The sequence below is a fragment of the Procambarus clarkii genome, chromosome 62 (assembly GCF_040958095.1).
Source record: "Procambarus clarkii isolate CNS0578487 chromosome 62, FALCON_Pclarkii_2.0, whole genome shotgun sequence".
NCBI classification, from domain to species: Eukaryota; Metazoa; Arthropoda; class Malacostraca; order Decapoda; family Cambaridae; genus Procambarus; species Procambarus clarkii.
In genome coordinates, this window is record NC_091211.1 from 23,469,992 (window position 1) to 23,489,905 (window position 19,914).

At 42.9% G+C, this 19,914-nt stretch overlaps 1 protein-coding gene across 3 annotated transcripts in view; it reads right to left on the reverse strand.

Annotated features, from left to right (window-relative positions):
• Positions 1–157: 157 nt before the first annotated feature.
• The window catches only part of LOC123766521 (UNC93-like protein), a 37,975-nt gene continuing 18,218 nt past the window's right edge, over positions 158–19,914 (reverse strand). The window contains exons 2-10 of one of the 3 annotated variants that reach the window (XM_069308338.1): positions 11,737–11,816; positions 7,930–8,143; positions 6,639–6,882; positions 6,271–6,394; positions 5,846–6,065; positions 5,193–5,355; positions 4,707–4,974; positions 3,637–3,862; positions 1,017–1,151 (exon numbers count right to left, since the gene is read on the reverse strand). In XM_069308338.1, the coding sequence (XP_069164439.1) occupies positions 3,642–3,862; positions 4,707–4,974; positions 5,193–5,355; positions 5,846–6,065; positions 6,271–6,394; positions 6,639–6,882; positions 7,930–8,143; positions 11,737–11,803 (1,521 nt within the window). In that variant the 5' untranslated portion in view covers positions 11,804–11,816 and the 3' untranslated portion in view covers positions 1,017–1,151; positions 3,637–3,641. Of the gene's footprint in view, positions 1,152–3,636; positions 3,863–4,706; positions 4,975–5,192; positions 5,356–5,845; positions 6,066–6,270; positions 6,395–6,638; positions 6,883–7,929; positions 8,144–11,736; positions 11,817–19,914 lie in introns of all 3 variants that reach the window. The other 2 variants (XM_069308337.1, XM_045755741.2) reach the window with 2 other exon arrangements.

A 19,914-nucleotide genomic window follows, 5' to 3' on the forward strand; every position in this document is an offset into this window, starting at 1 on the left:
TTTTAACTCCAATAAAAAAAAATTGACCTCATACATAGAGAAAAGGGTTGCTTTATCATTTCATAAGAAAAAAATTATAGTAAATATATTAATTCAGGAAAACTTGGCTTATTAGGCAAATCGGGCCTTGAATAGTAGGCTGAGAAGTGAGTTCTGGCTACTAGGTACGACATATATATATATATATATATATATAACAAGCGAATCTTCGAAATCTACACTGAAATATAGAACACCGTGGAATGACGATCACTTTGGAATGCAGACCACATTAGAATGCAGACCGTTTTGGAATGCAGATCACTTTAGAATGAAGACCACTTTGGAATACACACCACGTTGGAAGGTAAACCACTTTGGAATGAAGACCACCTTGGAATGCACACCACTTTGGAATGTAGAACGCTTTGGAAATATACATTATAACATACAATAAGCCCCATATTAGTGCCACGCAGTACACACACATTGTACCCCATGGTGGACTAGTCCATACAACAATTTAATAATTTGTTTTGGCACAATTATCATATTTTATTAATATTTATTCAGTAATAAAACAACTCTAGATCACACGACTTAGCCAAAGAAATAATACCAGAGGTGTTATGATAATTGTTCCTATTCTTTGGACAAAACAATCATTTTTAAGCACAGGTTGTGTGATCATTGTTGACCACAGGGCGCGTAGCCACTCTTGAGCACTAGTCATATTGATTTCATATTAAATAAAAAGCCGTCTGAATTGCATGTTCTCAGAGGGTCCAGGAATTGGTCTCTGATTAGTTTGAAAACGTGAAAAAAAGAACTTCACAAGATACCTCGAGACTGACCCTATTCGACAGCCAGTCTGGTCTACGCATCCTGTCACCTCTAGCGCCTGTCACCGAAGAACCTGTCTTTGACCAGTCTGTCGATGGTGACGACGTTGCCTCGGTCGTCCTTCCTGATGCCCCCGCGTCGCTCCAGGATTTCGATGATGTAGTAGCCAATGATGCCGAAGACGAGGGAGACGACGACGTTGGTGATCTTGACGTCCATGCAGTAGGTAGTGCTGCCCACGTAGGAGAAGATGTAGCCGAGGGACTCCCACAGGCGATAGTTACTGAAGGCCGCCTCTGACTCTCCGGGGAAGATGACACCGTAGAAGGCTGTAGACGGGGAGATATGGGTAAATATGATCCATCAAGTGATGTGGGCCTTGCAAACACACAACGTAACGTGCTCTGTTGTTACAACTTGTTACAGAGTTGTTACATCTTATTATAAAGTTTTGCTGCGTTAGAAAGTTGCTGCAACTTGTTAGATAGTTGTTATAACTTGTAAGAAGGTGTAATAACTTGTTCGAACGTTTGTATCAACGTTCGAACAAGTTATTTTGTCATGTGTTTGTTGCTCCGTCGTGAGTTTCGCGGGTGTCTATTCACCTACTCATGCCTGCACGATATCGAACTGTTAGCTCTTGGGCCCCGCCTTTCCAACCATCGAGGGCAGGTATATTGTACCTACCCTAATTGTGCTTGCACGGGTTGATCTTCGGCTCTTTGTACGCTTGAGAGGAGATCAATGCAGGAAGTTAAAGTGTGGTGATAAATGAGTGTGTGTGTTGGCTGTCAGGAGGAATTTCATCAACCGGTTCCTGTGTCAACGACCTCGTCGGAAAGGTGCTGATGAAAATGGAGAAAATCCGCCGTGATCTCGTGATCAAGCACCTACCCGCCAAACACACACCGAAACTACGACGTTGGTACAACGTTCGAACAAGTTTTAACACCACCTAACCAGTTATAACAACCAATATAGCAAGTTGTAACAACGTTCTAATACGTCATAAACACGTTAAGCCAAGATGTAACAACTTTATTACAAGTTGTAACAAGCGGAAAATAGAGACAGTTTCGGTTTGTGTTTCTAGGGTAGTCCCTCTTGGTAAAGCGTTCTGATTTCTCACTAAAGTTCGCTAATTCTAATAAAAAGAGTCCAGGCCCTTCCTCTTTCCACCTCGCTCGCCTCACAGTAAAGCAGCCCGCCCTTTCGATTAATATCATACCCCCTCTACCCAAACCACTCTGACCTTACACAAAGAAATCACAATAGCGTGATGCATCAAATTAACAAATCCACAAGGGCCGTGACGAGGGTTCGAACCTGCGTAAGAGAGGATCCAAGACGTCTGGGATCCTCTAGGACGTAGGTTCGAACCCTCGTCACGGTCCTTGTTTATTTGTGCACTCTGACCTTGTTGGTAAACCCCCGTAACCTGTCAATAAACTTCGTAACTATTCATTTTAATCAACTTGAGACTAGCAGTTGATGGATTACTATGATAACAGTGACAGCAGCTAAGGTTTTTTCGGACTTTATATGATCAGCAACGTTGTCATTCGTACATTTCCATGAATGACAGTTGAGCGTTGACACTTGAGAACTGGCAAACTGGGAAAAAGGTACCCGAGCAATGGGGCCTCCACAAGCATGTACAAGTGCAAAAAGCTAAGGAAAGAAATTGAAAAATAAGACTCTTACGAGAACAAAACAGGCAAGCCAGCAGGAATCCAATAGTGGAACCCATAGTTTCCCCACTGGCCCAACTTCCTGGACAACCAGAAGTGGCAGCCACAACATAAGACGCTCAGCTATCAACATTTAGCAGTTCCCGTGAAGAACTTACATAAGACATTCGCCCGACGCATCGCGAGCACTTTGGTCTGGGTTTATATCCTGGCTGGGGAGGATTAATCGGGCACCAATCTTAACTGTAGCCTCTCTTCACTCAGCAGTGAATGGGTACCTGGTTTTTAAACGATTTGGCAGGTCGTATTTCAGGGAAAATTAGGATTAAGGACCTTTCCGAAACGCTATGCGTGCTAGTGGCTGTACAAGAATGTAAGAACTCTTGTATACATAAATAAAAAATAAATAAATAAAATAAAACATCCCCATGCTAGCTGAGCCAATATCATCCCTCTACGTATTATGACTGTAACTTAACAGTAAATCATGTTTATACATAATGAAACGTTAATAACTATCATATTAACTAGCTTAGATTTTACCTTTCGCCTTCCAGTGAGATTGAAGAATTAAGGACCACCACTGTAATTACCAGTGAACTTAGGCCAAAAGAAAGAGAGAGAGAGAGAGAGAGAGAGAGAGAGAGAGAGAGAGAGAGAGAGAGAGAGAGAGAGAGAGAGAGAGAGAGAGAGAGAGAGAGAGAGAGAGAGAGAGAGACAGCATAGTATAAACAATGGCACAGAGTAACTTCCAGGTGAATAATTTGCAAGCTACAATTAATTAGTTACTTTGCTGTTGCAACAGTGTCACAAACAGACAGACAAGAGACAAACAACACAAGAGGCCAGAGGCCCGTATGAAGGAATTTCACCTAAGAAAACATACATAACTGCCATATATGTATGACACAGGAGGACGTAAGCATATATACATTTAAACGCAAACCGAACACAAATATGTAAGAGATGCGCGTTGACGCCACCAGGTGCTCAAAGCAACGATGTAAACATGAGCTGGACAATTGTATCTTAGCACAGACATGACAGGTGTATCCTGACACAAACATGACAGGTGTACACTGGCTCGGGACACGACACAAGCCGGACTCAGCACACTCCACACCTGTCCTAGAGTCTGCCGCAGGAGTGTCCCTTCTTCAGGAGCCAGCACTCAAGGACCAGGTAGCCCGCCATGCCTGCCGCCAGGAAGGCCAGACTGAAGTAGAGCTTCGTCGCCACACAGAAGGAGGTGGTGACGATGTATCCGAGGATGAACCCAGAGCTCTCCCATAGGCGGTAGTTGCTGAAGGCGGCCTCAGCGTTCTCAGGGAACAGGCACCCGTAGAAAGCTAGGGAGGGGACGGGTTGTGGGGAGTGGGGTGACAAAGGTGTCATTATCATCATCATGTTCACCAGTTTCACTGTCACCAACTTGTTCACCATACATTTCACCACCAGAACTACCATCACTGTCACCACCAGTGTAACCTCAGCATCAGCTGTCCCCACAGTTTAACCACCTCAGCTTAACTGTGATCCGCCTTTCCACAATCACAGCTTAACTGTGATCCATCTTGCCACAACATCAGCTTTGCTGATCCACCTTACCCCAACTACAGTTTAATTGTATTCCACCTTGTTACAATCACAGCTTAACTGTGATCAACATTGACTCATCCTTATAATAAGCTGCATCCAATCAAAGAAGCTGTCACTTAATCAAGTCTACTTCAAGCAAATTTGATTGTTGATATATTTACTCAAACCTACTGTTGATCTTCCACAATCCACCGTTGATCTAGTACAACCTACTGTTGATCTGTCTACTGGAACCAACCATTTCTCAGCCACAACTACGAGTTGATCTACCACAACCTAACATTTATCTACCACAGCCTACTGATGATACAACAACCAGCCGTTGAAACTACGCCCCCTACTGTTAATTTAACACGACTTGACCTACCGTTTATCTGTTTACCACAACTTACCTTTGACCTACCGTTGATCTACAACAACCTACAGTTGATCTACCACAATCTACCGTTGATGTGCATACCACCTAGCGTTAATCTGCTACAATCTACCGTTAATCTGCTACAACCTACCGTTAATCTGCTACAACCTACCGTTGATGTGCATACCACCTACCGTTAATCTGCTACAATCTACCGTTAATCTGCTACAACCTACCGTTGATCTGAGTCTGCCAGACGGCGTCGGACACTCCCCAGAGGCCCGCCATGACGAAGAAAAGGACCACGTCATCTGGATGGGGCATCCAGCTACGGAGGGCAATGACGATGCCCAGGTTGATGATGGCGCCCATGGTGAAGATGGGCACGCGCCCCACCATCTTCACCAGCGGGCTGAAGGTGATGGAGCAGATTGCGTCGCACACCCCGTAGCAGATCATAACGTAGCCGACCATATGGACCCCCATACCGCACGACACATACGCCTGCAACATTGAAATGCACCGCTTGATCAGGCAAGTTGCACAAAGATAATATGGTTTCACAATATTGATTTAGAATCGAATACTAGACAAGTAGAAATTATTCCGCGCTGATCAAGCCTATTCACCCCTGTCCACACAGCTGGCTCGTATGTTTTGTTTATGGTAGAAGCCGAGGGCATACAAAAACAGCTGTCAGATGGAGGAAGGAAGGTACTTACAGCAGTGTAATCAGCTCCTAGGAAGGCCTGCTCGACACCCGACCACATGGTGAGGGGGATGATCAGCAGCTGGTACGGGTGGCGCATATGGTTGAAGGTCGCCACCAGCAACTCCCATCCACTCTTTCCCGAGGACGACCCAACCCTCTCCTCTTCGCCGTACCTGAAGGAGAGCCACCGTCAGGTTACCGCAGGTTACAGGAACGTCGTTATACAGGCGTCTCACGAGCCCCTTAATAACTGCGTCAGGTCTTGGGGTTTGGTGCTCGTTTAACGATAACTTTAGTGGGTGTTGATTAGATTTTGGCGCATATTTGGGTGACAGTAAGAAGATAATCTTGTGTGAGACACATTCAGATTTGCTCTAAGTGTCTTGATGGATGGACAATCTCGATATTTTTAAGTCCGATCCTAAAATCTGATTTATTAGTGCTGTATTTATTGAGTTTCGTTCATATTAATTGTAGTGTGGAGTTGGAATTGAGTTGTATGTACCATGCAGAGCCTGAACAGAGTTGATCTCTCTCTCTCTCTCTCTCTCTCTCTCTCTCTCTCTCTCTCTCTCTCTCTCTCTCTCTCTCTCTCTCTCTCTCTCTCTCTCTTTTCTTTCCTCCGTTATCATTCCTCTACTTGCCCCATTTTCCTTGCACTACCTGGTGAGGGGATCGACGAGGAAGGCAATGATGACGGAGGAGATGATGGCGCACACGAGGTATATTGAGGCCATGATGTAAATCTTGGAGTCGGGGGGCTTGGCCAGGTTGGTAAGGTTGGAATGGTGTGAGTCGTGGGTGTGGGGACAGAAGTTGACCCCACACATAAGCAGTGCTGCTTCATCCGGGTCCTCCTCGGCTTCTACGCCCTGGGACAGCACTGAGTGGGAAAAAGTGGTGGGAATGAAAAAGAGTAAATTACATGTAGGCAGAAAAGGATATACAATTATCCTATGCCATTACACACATCATGGAATATTATTAGGCAGAATAGTCTGTCAAAAGGAGCACATGCTGCATTATTAATAAGCTAACTTAAAGGCACTTATAATATTCATAGAGATATGAGGGACGGAGAGACCTACCTGACGAGGAGATGAGGTTGCCCCACACCTGCGTCGATTGGAAGAAGAGGAAGAAAATGCCGAAGAAGCGGACGATGACCACTTCGGCACTCTCCCCGACAATTTCTGCGTACTTGCTGCCCACCTGAGGGAAGACAACAGGGCTAGCATGTATGGTAAGTCATCGTCCTTCTGCACACATGAAGAAGAACGAGGATTTGCCACCGTCCAACACATATGTACTTCGTTTATCTATCCAGAAATATATCCATGATTAAAGTGGCCGAGAAAGACCAAGTAAGACGTAAAGTGCTTAAAATAAAAAAGAATCATGAATAGAGGTGGATAGGATGAATTTGGGGGCGAAGGAGATGGGAATTAAGGCCCACCTGTGTCAGGTAAGTACACTTTGCGGACCACATGGGCGCCGCCCCCAGACCCAGGATGATGGAGGTGGGCACCAGCGTCCACACCCTCGGATAGAACTGTGCGGCGATGTAGGTGGAGTAGCAGAGCATAGAGAAGCAGAGCGTCCACTTGGCCTTCAGCATCTTGATCATCCAGGTGGGGAGGAAGGCGCAGGACACCACCAGGGCAGCGTATAGCGTCGACAACGCCGCCGTTCCATCCACTCTGAAGCGCAGACGAAGGGAGAAACGCCATCATGTTATTGAGGGTGTTACCTGCTTTGCAACTAAGAGCAATATGGAATGATGAATTTAATGTACTTGTTAATAGGGTACAGTAGGGTTAGTAATTAAGGACTATTTGAATTAATTATTTACAAAATGCTGGTAAGCTTCCACTGTTGTTCGTCAATGTTAGAAGGCATATGCTATATTAGCTGACTCCCAACCTTCCAATTCAACTGACTTACCACATCAATGACAGGTGCGTATGTAGGTGAGTATGATAACTGGATGCTGATGACAGGTGTGTATGCAGGTGAGTATAACTGAGCTTATGACAGGTGTGTATGTAGGCGAGTATAATAACTGGGCCCTGAAGACAGGTGTGGATGTAGGTGAGTATGATAACTGGACCCCTGATTACAGGTGTGTATGTTGGCGAGTCTAATAACTATGAAGGAAATATAAACTGAAAATGGCTTGAGCGCTTTCGAGTAAATTTTAACTCACCTTCAGCAGTGTTTATAAGTAAAGACAAACATGTATGCCGAAATAATAATGTATTATCATTCGCTATGCGTGTTAGTGACTTTGCAAGAATGTCAAAACACCAATATTATGTATTCTCACAAACCCATTGAACCTTCTTGTAAATAAATAAATAATAAATAAATAAATCATGTATCTCGCCTCATGTATGGATATGTATCTTTCTCTGCGAGCAACAGGGTGTCCGGGCACGACATACATACACATGAATTTGCATTAAGGATGAAAATGATAATATCATGAATGTGACGTTCCATTCACAGGCGTCATATCATCAGCTCCTTCAGAAGACTTCAGTGAAGTCACCTGTTAATTGAGGATGGCCATTAAATGCCACTTTTGACAATGGGGTGCCAACTGTGATTATGGAGTGCCACCTGTGGCCATGGAGTGCCACCTGTGACCATGGAGTGCCACCTGTGGCCATGGAGTGCCACCTGTGACCATGGAGTGCCACCTTTGACCATGGAGTGCCACCTGCGGTCTGGCAAGGTACACTCACTTGTTGATGGAGGACTGGAGGTTGGCCATGGAGTTGAAGCTGGTGAAGAGGAACATGAAGGCGATGGAGATGATGACGACGTTCTTCAGGATGCGGACCTTTTCCATGTTCTCTTCCTCCGTTAGCTCCTTCTTCCTCACCACCAGCACCGTCGCCGCCGCGGCCTGTGTCGACGAAGGCGAGGCCACGGCTTCTGTAGCCTTGACGACACTAACTGAGGAAAGAAGTCGAGGTTAAACTGTGTCACATTCTTGTTAAAGTCACTTTGGGTCACATAATGATAAGGTTACATTGGGTCACGTAAATATGAGAACCAGACGAGTTGTGTTAAGGTTTAGATGAGCAAACAATAACAACGAGAATGCGGGGAGGGGAAAAAACAGGTGGGCCGGCCCGGTCATGGCTATTCCCAGACATAACCAAACAGGCAAAAAAAGGGCTTGTCCGTATCTAGATAGAGAAAGGGAGACTCTGAAGGTCAACGCAAAATAAAGATTTGCGCTGTAAATAGACAAAACGTATTGGATCTAGAGGTTATGTTAAATGTTCACTTGATAAGGCAGATAAAACAAGCAGACCGATCGATAAATGTTTATACAGATGTGTGACTCTTTCTGTCTTTATGTCTGCCTGTCTGTTTCTCTCTCTGTCTCACTTTGCTCTTATATTACTTCACTAATCTCATGTGCTTTAACATACGTATTGACACACATATGAATACGATTATATATGTATAATCAGCATCGTTCTCAGACGGAAAAACTACCTATAAACCAAAACGTCTAGTGCTGTCTGAGCGCCAACACATCTCGTGCTGTCTGAGCGCCAACACATCTCGTGCTGTCTGAGCGCCAACACATCTCGTGCTGTCTGAGCGCCAACACATCTCGTGCTGTCTGAGCGCCAACACATCTCGTGCTGTCTGAGCGCCAACACATCTCGTGCTGTCTGAGCGCCAACACATCTCGTGCTGTCTGAGCTCCAACACATCTTTGCAGTCCCTGCCTCTTCCCAACACTTTCTCTCGCCAGCTAAAGTGTGTGTGTTGACGCAACACAAGATTGAAAAGCCCGTAGGCCGCTCCACCAACATCCCAATGATGGTTAACCTGTGTTGCATGCAATCCTGTGATACATGCACTCTTGTACTTGCCAGTTCGGTTCGGGAACTTTTCCTTTCATCTGTTGCCTTTGCAGACGAGGAGTCACAATAACGTGGCAGAAATATGTTGACCAAACCACACACTAGAAAGTGAAGGAACGACGACGTTTCGGTCCGTCCTGGACCATTCTCAAGTCGATTGTGACCATTCGACCATTCTCACAATCGACTCGAGAATGATCCAGGACGGACCGAAACGTCGTCGTCCCTTCACTTTCTAGTGTGTGGTTTGGTCAACATCTGTTGCCTTTGTTCACCTAGCAGAAAAATAGTTACTCGGGATTTAGGTAATTGCTGTGGATTGTATACTGGAAAACGACAGAGGTTGGTGTAGAGGGAATTCGAGAAGAGTAATTGAAGACTTCCTGCACCCGACAACAGGAATTATATCCACACCCATTTATTATATCCACACCCATTTATTATATCCAGACCCATTTATTATATCCACACCCATTTAAATATAGATTATCACAGCTCTTGCTTTCACATACTCAGAATGCCAGGTTACTGAAATTCACATATACATATACAGAATAAAGAATTTGTCTTGTGATATGCATAGAAAATTAAGGTGTTGTGCGTGTGTATGTGTATAATGAAAACTTGCTGTTCTTGTGAAGTTATTTTTGTAGATAGAATATGTGGCTGTTGTCTTTAATATGCGTTAGTTGGTTGGTGGACTTTTAGCGTGCACTGTGCTAAATTGTGTTTAGCGTGCACTGTGATACGTTGTGTTTAACGTGCACTGTGATACGTTATGTTTAGCGTGCATTGTCTTACATTGTATTTAGCGTGCACTGTGATACGTTGTGTTTAGCGTTAACTGTGATACATTGTGTTTAGCGTGCACTGTGATACGTTGTGTTTAGCGTGCACTGTGATACGTTGTGTTTAGCGTGCACTGTGATACGTTGTGTTTAGCGTGCACTGTGATACGTTGTGTTTAGCGTGCACTGTGATACGTTGTATTTAGCGTGCACTGTGATACGTTGTATTCAGCGTGCACTGTGATACGTTGTATTCAGCGTGCACTGTGATACGTTGTATTCAGCGTGCACTGTGATGCGCTGTATTTAGGGTGCATCGCACTAGAGCATCGGTGGAATTTGGCCTTCCCCGTCCTCACGTCTCGCGGACCCTCGCACGCAAACACAAGTGCGCCTTACCCTCGATTTATCGTACAAATTTACAGAAACTATTGCGCTGCCCGACTGTATTATATAATTAATTATCCATATTTTTCCACGTGCAATAGTTGTATCTGAATATATTTTTCCTGTCTCTTTTTTTAAATCTTTTAACTAAAACTGAGGTTCATTAAGACACAGTCTGATGCTACAAATGAAACTGCGAGTTATGAGCTCTTACCTTGCATCAGCTCATCCGAAACCTGAGCTTTGGAATGTTTATATGTTGAGCTTATTCGTAGTTACATTAGGAATAAACTTTGTTACAAAGTTACAATGATGCTAGCTACTGGATGAAGCTTGAACCAAATGTGTGCCCGAGGCGTCATATATTCGGATGACTTGATTTTACGATTTGAGAGAACATGTTCCAATCGCGAATAAATAAATGGTAGCTGATTGTGCGATTTTTTTTTGTTTTTAAGAATAGTAAAGCCAGCAAGAGATTGGTAATGACTGAACGTCTTTTGTTGTGGTTGCCAGCTTCTGTTTGACTACGAAGTTGGGATTGTTTGGGAACCTTGAAAGCATTGGCCTCATATATAATAGTAAGACATTCAACATTCCTGTAGTGTTGAAGGCTCTGATGTACTGGCCAGTCCAACCAGAATGGGTCATGAGTAGAGACGAGTCTTCTCGCACGGTTTTCTACGTTTTCCAGAATTCGGATATATGGCGAGGGGGGAATGGAGTACAGGAGAGTGATGCATACTTTAAACTGGGAGCAAACCTGTGTTTCATATAAGATTTAGCAAACTTTACCTTTTATTTGTCCTCTAGGGCTTAATTTTAGCTTTAGTTTCCCAAGCCGGGAATCCTGATGTGTGAGGGTTTACTCCAGATTAGCCTGCTCAGAGATTAGATAGAACAGATTTCTTAGCCTGTTCAGAGATTACGGAGTGCTTCTACAAGTGCCTTCCTGATGCCCTCTCCTGAGCAAAGTGTTATCGCTCGTGATCACGCCAGCGGCTGTCACCTGTACGTCCCTCGTTATTGCAGCTGAAACAGTGCCATGTTACCAGGCGATTTGATAGATGAGCACCTCGTTGAGAGCGTTGGTGACTTTTGCAGGTGTTGGTGATGTAGCACCTGCCTCTCTTGTTGACAACGTGGCTGTGTTGGTGCTGGTGAGGAAAGCCCGGCCACGTTCAGTCATAATAGCATTTCTGTCTAGATTGTTGGGTTGGCTTTGGTAAATGAGCAGTAGATACTTCTTGGTTTACAGTTGGTGTAGACAATCATCGCGAGTTGGACAGAGTAGTGGGGCCCAGTGTATATTGAAATAAAACTCTCAACACTGTGTATTACTTTTGATTGTGTATTAGCAGGTGTTAGTTTCTCTCTCTCTCTCTCTCTCTCTCTCTCTCTCTCTCTCTCTCTCTCTCTCTCTCTCTCTCTCTCTCTCTCTCTCTCTCTCTCTCTCTCTCTCTCTCCCTCTCTCTCGCCTGTAACATACCTGTAGAGTTTTCATCGCCAACAAAAGCTGGGTTATCCTGTCCGTCTGTTTTGTCCTCGTCCGCCATCTTGTTTCAGCCTCTGTGGGAGAAAAAACACTATTTTATGAGAAAAAAAATAGGTTTTTAAATATTTACGTATAATTTTACCAATTACAAAATATAATAATAATTATGATGATATTGATTAAAATAGTGATAAAATGATAACAATTATTTACTTATTTCTGGTAATGAACATATTTCCAGCAATTAATGCCATTGGTTTCCCATGCATCATTCATGGGAGTTCACATGAATATTTCCAATGCTATTACGGCAGATGAACACCAGGTTTCCTACAGATTTCACACATTTACTTCAATTTTCCAACAGATTTCTTAATGGTTTCCAGCAAATGCTCTCTAAATTCAAACACGATTTCTTCCGGGTATCCAACTGAATCTTGACAGATTTCTCTTGATTCCAATTAGAAGCTTGCATCGAGGCTGGACCCAGATTTACGAAGTAGGGGGGGGGGCGAAGAATGACTGAAAAACTTGATTCAATGTTGCTGGAATTAGAGAGAGAGAGAGAGAGAGAGAGAGAGAGAGAGAGAGAGAGAGAGAGAGAGAGAGAGAGAGAGAGAGAGAGAGAGAGAGAGAGAGAGAGAGAGAGAGAGGGAAGACATGGTAGAGACATAAAATAATTAGAGGGGACAAATAAGCTAAAGTGAAAAATATGAAGTGTTCACAATGAACATCAAGAGAACAAAAAACACGGATGGAAGCTTGAGAAATAGACGAACCAAAAATATTGTTTGCCGTAAAACTGGCGAGAAAAAAGGAACTAAAGAGGCAGGTTGTAGAAGCGAACTCCATTCACGATTTCAACACAGAGAAAAATATGCTGGGAGCCATTGCAATTGATGATGGGAGGCTAGAGAGGCAGGGCTCAAGAGATAAAGCCCGACCCTATAGAGACGAATCTGTGAATACACACACACACACACACTGGGCTATTTGGGCCTGATACCTAAGTGGAGAGCGCTCTGGACTCGTAATCCTAGGGTCCGGGTTCGATCCCCCGGTGATGGCAGAAACAAAATGGGCAGAGTTTCTTTCACCCTGATGCCCCTGTTACCTAGCAGTAAATAGGTACCTGGGAGTTAGACAGATGTTACGGGCTGCTTTCTGTGAGTGTATGTGTGCGTGTGTCTGGGGGGGGGGGCTAGTAGTTAGTAACAGTTGATTGACAGTTGAAATGCGGGCAGAAAGAGCAGAGCTCAACCCCCGCAAACACAACTATGTGAATACACACACATGTGTGTATGTGTCATATAGAAAATTATATTCTATATATACAATGTATAGAAAATTAAATACATCACACTTGTTGACCCCAATTCAATTTTGATTAGTAGTGACCAATTTTATCATTCCATATCACAAGATCGAGAGATTTCTGACAAATCTTTATCGTTCATTTATCAGTCATGTCTAATGAATTCTTGTCCTTTATTTTGATAAACACTTCACGGAAATTATGTGACACTTAATAACCCCATTTTGTTTCAATATTCATCATTCTAGAAAATAGATATAACTTTTTTTCTCGTTTTCCCATAATAGCCAATGAGAGGTTAAGGACTCGCCGGACTGGAGAGCTGTGTATATAAATCACCCAATAGCAGGCTAAGGACATGCACAGATCTCCAGTATCAGCTATTGGTACTGGTAATGGCTCCAAAGAGCCTCCACTTGCGGGCTATTCATGCCCGTGCCACCTTTTGAGTGGCTTAATCTTTATCAACCAATCAATCAAGCTAAGGACGAGAAAGCCACGTCTGGCGTATGTTATAAGATAGTTTGTGTTGGTATTCAGCAGGTTTGATGCGTCCTGATACGAGACCCGTATCTTGCCGTACTAAAGCCTCCTAACTAATAGGAAGGGACACACACAGAGATCACACTAACGTGATGCATCAAATGAACAAATCCACTAGGGCCGTGACGAGGATTCGAACCTGCGTCCGAACCTGGGATGCTCCCGGACGCAGGTTCAAATCCTCGTCACGGCCCTTGTGGATTTGTTCATTTAATAGGAAGGGAACTCCTTAACATTTGCCGGCAGAGAGAATACCTCCAAGGCGTATTGGAACGAAGGTTTACATAGTGCCACTTAACGACATTAAGACACTTATTGCATTTAGATCATTGTGTAGAGAAATGCTAAGATGAGAGCAGACTTTATTGACTTGTAAAGTCCATATAATTAATTTTTTTAATATAAAGAAAAGAAAGAATAAGGGAAAGGCCGAAAGGTAAGGTTATTAACACTAGTTTAACAAGTGGAGTTGCGATACAAAATATTTCAGTGATTCTGTTTAATATTTTTGTTGTGTTTGATAACTGCAGACCCTCTATACTTTATATAATGTTGTCTTCTTCATCACTGATGAGTTTAGCATTTATAAGGTTGATGAAATGTTGCTGTAGGTTCCTGCTGTGTCCTGCTCGCTGTTAGCTTTGCCGACACGACACCAATAATTAAACCGTTGTATCTAAGTATATGTATCACCTATGTATACTTTGACTACTTTTACAACATGGTATTGTGTATATTATACACCAGATATGAAGATCTTGTTGATCTAAGAACTCTGCTTCTGATCGGATCAATGATAATTGTTGATGCATTGATAACAGTTAATAGATTCCCTTTATTGCAGTGTTGTTGTTTGTAGTCTTGCCTGTTGTGAGAACGAGTCAACGTTCTGCTCCATGTTGCTCCTGTTGACCTACGTTGCTAGTTTTTTTCTGCCTTTCTTAATGAAATATGTTGACTTGTAAGATTCAGGAAGAAGTCGGTAAGGTACTTGCCATCGTCTTGCCATGGAAATGGGGCTGCAAATCACAGATGCTTTGATAAGGAATCTAATCGCCTTTCCGTCCCTTTATCATTGTGAGAGCAAAAGCGGTCGAAGTCGCTATGTAGGTTAAATGAGGACTTCGACCTTTTGTGTACCTCTGGCTTTCTCTTTTATTCGTCAAACAAATGAAGGCAACCATCTCTTCGGATTTATATATCAAGGAAAGAATGGCAGTCATCTTTTTAATTTATATTGTAAACTTAACATTAGATACTGTTATCGCGAGTCTTTTCCTGCAATTTTCCGTTTGTAAACGGCGTGATGTGACGAGGGAAACATCGCCAAGACAGTGAAGCACATCACAAAATAACAGTCCATCACTTAAAAGTTATTATGTACTGAACAATTTGGATATAGATTATAAGTTTATTTGAAAGTGATTTATATAAAAATCATCACTAGTGGGGCTGGAGTGAACAGGTGTTACACAGAAAATAACTTTAAGCTTACAGTTAGCGTTGTGAGACTGATAATGACAAAACATATATACGAAAATTAAGATAGCGTGAAGACAATTTGGAGGACAGCTAACTAATAATACAATGAAATGGTAATATTTCATAATATGTCATGGAATTGGTATCATTATGAAATGATATCAAGAAAATGGATATAGAATCTGTAATCATCTAAACTAAAAAATCATAAAACCAAATACTCAGTGTCTCACTTCCCTGTTTATTTGATTCTAGAAAAATATGGATATTTACATACATAATCCCTTCACCGTTCTCAGCTCATCCCACTTTGATCCCAATTTTAATGTTTTTCATTTATAAGCTGCCGGGATCTGTGTATTTCGTAGATATGATAAGGTTCTTATGGGTGTAGTATTATCTATACAACCTTCTATTCTCGAAGTGAATAGAGCAAGTCGCTCTATATAAACAATCATGATCTTCACCTGCCCGTGTATGTGCTTATATTTATACATAGTTCGCTGTATCTCTACACCCTCACACACCCCTACACGCAACTATATTTTTAACCTATAAACACACACTCGTCGGCAGCAACACATACACACACACACACACACACACACACACACACACACACACACACACACACACACACACACACACACACACACACACACACATGGGGGCCTGGTAGCCTGGTGGATAGCGCGCAGGACTCGTAATTGTGTGGCGCGGGTTCGATTCCCGTACCAGGCAGAAACAAATGGGCAAAGTTTCTTTCACCCTGAATGCCCCTGTTACCTAGCAGTAAATAGGTACCTTGGAGTTAGTCAGCTGTCACAGGCTGCTTCCTGGTGTGTGTGTGTGTCTGTGTGTGTGTGTATATGTGGTGTGGAGAAAAAAAAGTAGTTAGTAAACAATTGATTGACAGTTGAGAGGCGAGCCGAAAGAGCAAAGCTCAACCCCCGCAAAAACAACTAGGTGAATACACACACACACACACACACACACACACACACACACGAGATACAAAAGAATGTCGTCCTTATCGACGACGCGCAGTAAGATGACATCACCTCTTTTTTTTTGTTTTTGTTTTTTTTTTGCTTTGGGGAATTTTTTTTTCTTCGGAGTCAATGATCTTGGAATTTTACCACACAAATTACAGAGCTGTCAATCATCTTTCCGTGGCTGAAGAAAAGGTTGTTCTTCCTTGTTCTTACTAACTACATAAAAACACATCCATCAATTAAGTAATAGTGATATGTTTGAGTTAGCTAGAACCATTGGGTCCCTAACAGGAATATCTCAGAAAAAATTGCACCGCCAACACTGAAACTCTCTCTCTACTTAGGCTAGACGGTAGAGCGACGGTCTCGCGTCATGCAGGTCGGCTTTCAATCCCCGACCGTCCAAATGGTTGGGCACCATTCCTTTGCCCCTTTCCCACACCAAATCCTTATCCTGACCCCTACCAAGTGCTATATAGTCGAAATGGATTGGCACTTTCTCCTGCTATTTCCCTTCCCTTCCCTCTCTCTCTCTCTCTCTCTCTCTCTCTCTCTCTCTCTCTCTCTCTCTCTCTCTCTCTCTCTCTCTTCAGCACACATTATCTGCACAGATGAGAGGCTATTTCCCGATCGCTCCCATCTGATAACTCTACTTATAAGTAGAGCTTTATTGTTTACTATTTACCTTTACTATTTGCTTTACTGCTGTTAAGGTGAAAATATAAAATATCATTAGAAAAGATCCAAAGGTACTCAGTAGAGGAGCCTGAGCTACGAGACAAGACTAGAGGAATTGGACCTCACTACACAGGAGAAAGATACTGAGGGAAACCTAATTACGAAATATAAGATACATATATATATGTGTGTGTGTATGTGTGTGTGTGTGTATGTGTATGTGTGTGTAGGTTGTGTTAACTAACAGATCTGTCTTGGTAGTGTAGACGTCGGCACGGACCATTACACCACAGTTTTGTCCTGATAAGAGAATGCATTAAGATATCTTAAACTCAGATTCATGATAAGTGAAAATCAGTTCCCTGATACGCACACTCACACGCACATTCATAAAAAAAATATACACACGTATATACATACACACACACGTGAGTGCAGATTGAGACACGTTGTAGGAAAAGCCACCGATACCAGGTATCTCACTTATCATCTTTGTGTCTTTCTAGATCCTCTAGAGTGTATTACTCTAGGCCGTAAGGGCATAGAAGAGGTGACCAATACACGGACATACACACAGCTGTTCTTCTCACAAGAGGCTTCCCCTGATGCCCAGGAACGATATTTGTGTTGGCTACGCGAATCTGACATGAGGAGATTTTTCGCCAATTTAACCGCCATGATCACAATAGACTATAGCGGGAAAAAACCCACATGGAATTAATACTGACGGAGGGAAAAAACAATTAATTTAAGCCTGAAGGACGTGTGATGATATCATCACTATAAAACACTAGAAAATGTGGTTTTTAATCTAGACTTCTATAGAAAACAAAATTGTTGTTTATAGAAACAACGGACGGAAAACTAAATAAAACAACGTTGAGGACATTGGAACTAATGAAAGTAGTGAAGTTGAATGAAGACACTCCACAATTCGAGTATTTACATCTACTGATTCTGCTATAAAGAATTGCTTTATTGCATTAATAACTACTAATACTGAATAGTACAGTAGCTGAATCTATAACAACAGCAACATCAATAAAACCTCCCCCACCCCCCTGGGCAGCACCTGGGACCACCAAGTGCACGCCGCCTCCTTCAACACGGATCTTATCCAGCCACATCAACACCTTCGTGTAGAAACTATCATCACCATCGAACTCCTCGTCAGCCATCTCGCGTTCCTGTTTGCACCAAGGTCTTCTCCCAGCTATAAGCAAGACTCGCGTGGCCGTGTGTGACGCAGCGCTGAACGTCGGTACAGTATTCCTTCTAATATTGCTACTTGTACTGCAACTACTAACGCTATTAGTATTCTACTACTTTTACTACCACAAATACACCTATCACTACCATCCTTACCTCCTAGCATCATGACTATCGCCGCGTGTCGCTAATACAACTTGTATGATTGCTACTATCGCAAATAGCACGACTACTATTAATGTTATTTCTGTCACTACTTCCACTTGAGATAAAATTATTGTTATTTCCATTCCATTCCATCCAAAATTCTTATCCTGACCCCTTCCCAGTGCTATATAGTCGTAATGGCTTGGCGCTTTCCCCTCTCTGATAGTTCCCTTCCCCCCATTCAATGCTTCTACATCTACCACCTCCAAAACTACTGAACTAATTTTACATTAATTCTACAATTACTTTCATAAGCATTAAGGAAGAAGCAAAAGTATATAACGGTATACAAGGTATTTACCAGAGTATACAAGGTATTTATCATGGTATACAAGGTATTTATCATGGTATACAATGTTTACCATGGTATACAATGTGTTTACCAGGATATACAAGTAGTTTACCAGGATATACAAGTAGTTTACCAGGATATACAAAATATACACCACGGTATACAAAGTGGTGGCCAAGGGTCTTCTCTAAGGAAAACAGGTTTAGGAGTGTGGGGAGTAGCGACCTGATCATCTGGGGACAATGTGAACATTCCTCCGCTTCGTGTGTGTATGCCACACACATATTACTGACTTTCTCTATATTCCCTTCTGTGTTTTGTATTCTGTTGTTGGAATAGGTCTTCACTGAAAGACCAGGTAGGGGGGGGGGGGGATGATCAGGATTCACCAATCATTTACGTAACTATTTACGAAATCTGTACATCTTTCAACAGTCATGGGGGGGGGGATTTGTTAAGTAGTTTTCAAACTTCGAAATTTCACTTCATAGCGCAACGTCACTACATCACATACCCACACGAAACGAATCGCTAAGAAATATCACCAACACACACATCTCTATATTACAAATTATGTTATGTAAGCTTACAGCATATGTAAGACCAATCCTGGAGTATGCGGCCCCAGCATGGAGCCCGTACCTTGTCAAGCACAAGACGAAGCTGGAAAAAGTTCAGAGGTACGCCATTAGGCTAGTCTCAGAACTAAGAGGCATGAGTTACGAGGAAAGGCTGCGGGAAATGCACCTCACGACACTGGAAGACAGAAGAGTAAGAGGAGGTATGATAACTACCAACAAAATTCTCAGAGGAATTGGCAGGGTAGATAAGGATAAAATTTTTAACACGGGTGGTACGCGAACAAGGGGGCACAGGTGGAGACAGAGTAACCAAATGAGCCACAGGTACGTTAGAAAGTACTTTTTCCGTGTCAGAGTAGTTAACAGATGGAGTGCATTAGGCAGTGATGTGGTGGAGACTGACTCCATACACAGCTTTAAATGTAGATATGATAGAGCCCAGTAGGCTCAGGAATTTATACATAAGTTGATTGACGGCTGAGAGGCGGGACCAAAGAGCCAGAGCTCAACCCCCACAAGCACAATTAGGTGAGTACACACACACACACACACACACACACACACACACACACACACACACACACGAAACACACACACACACGAGACAGACACACACACACACACACGAGACACACACACACACACACACACACACACACACACACACACACACACACACACACACACACACAAACACACACACACGAGACACACACACACACACACACACACACACACACGAGACACAGACAAACACACACACACACACACACACACACACACACACACACACACACACACACACACACACACACACACACACACACGACACACACACACATACACACACACACACACACACACACACAC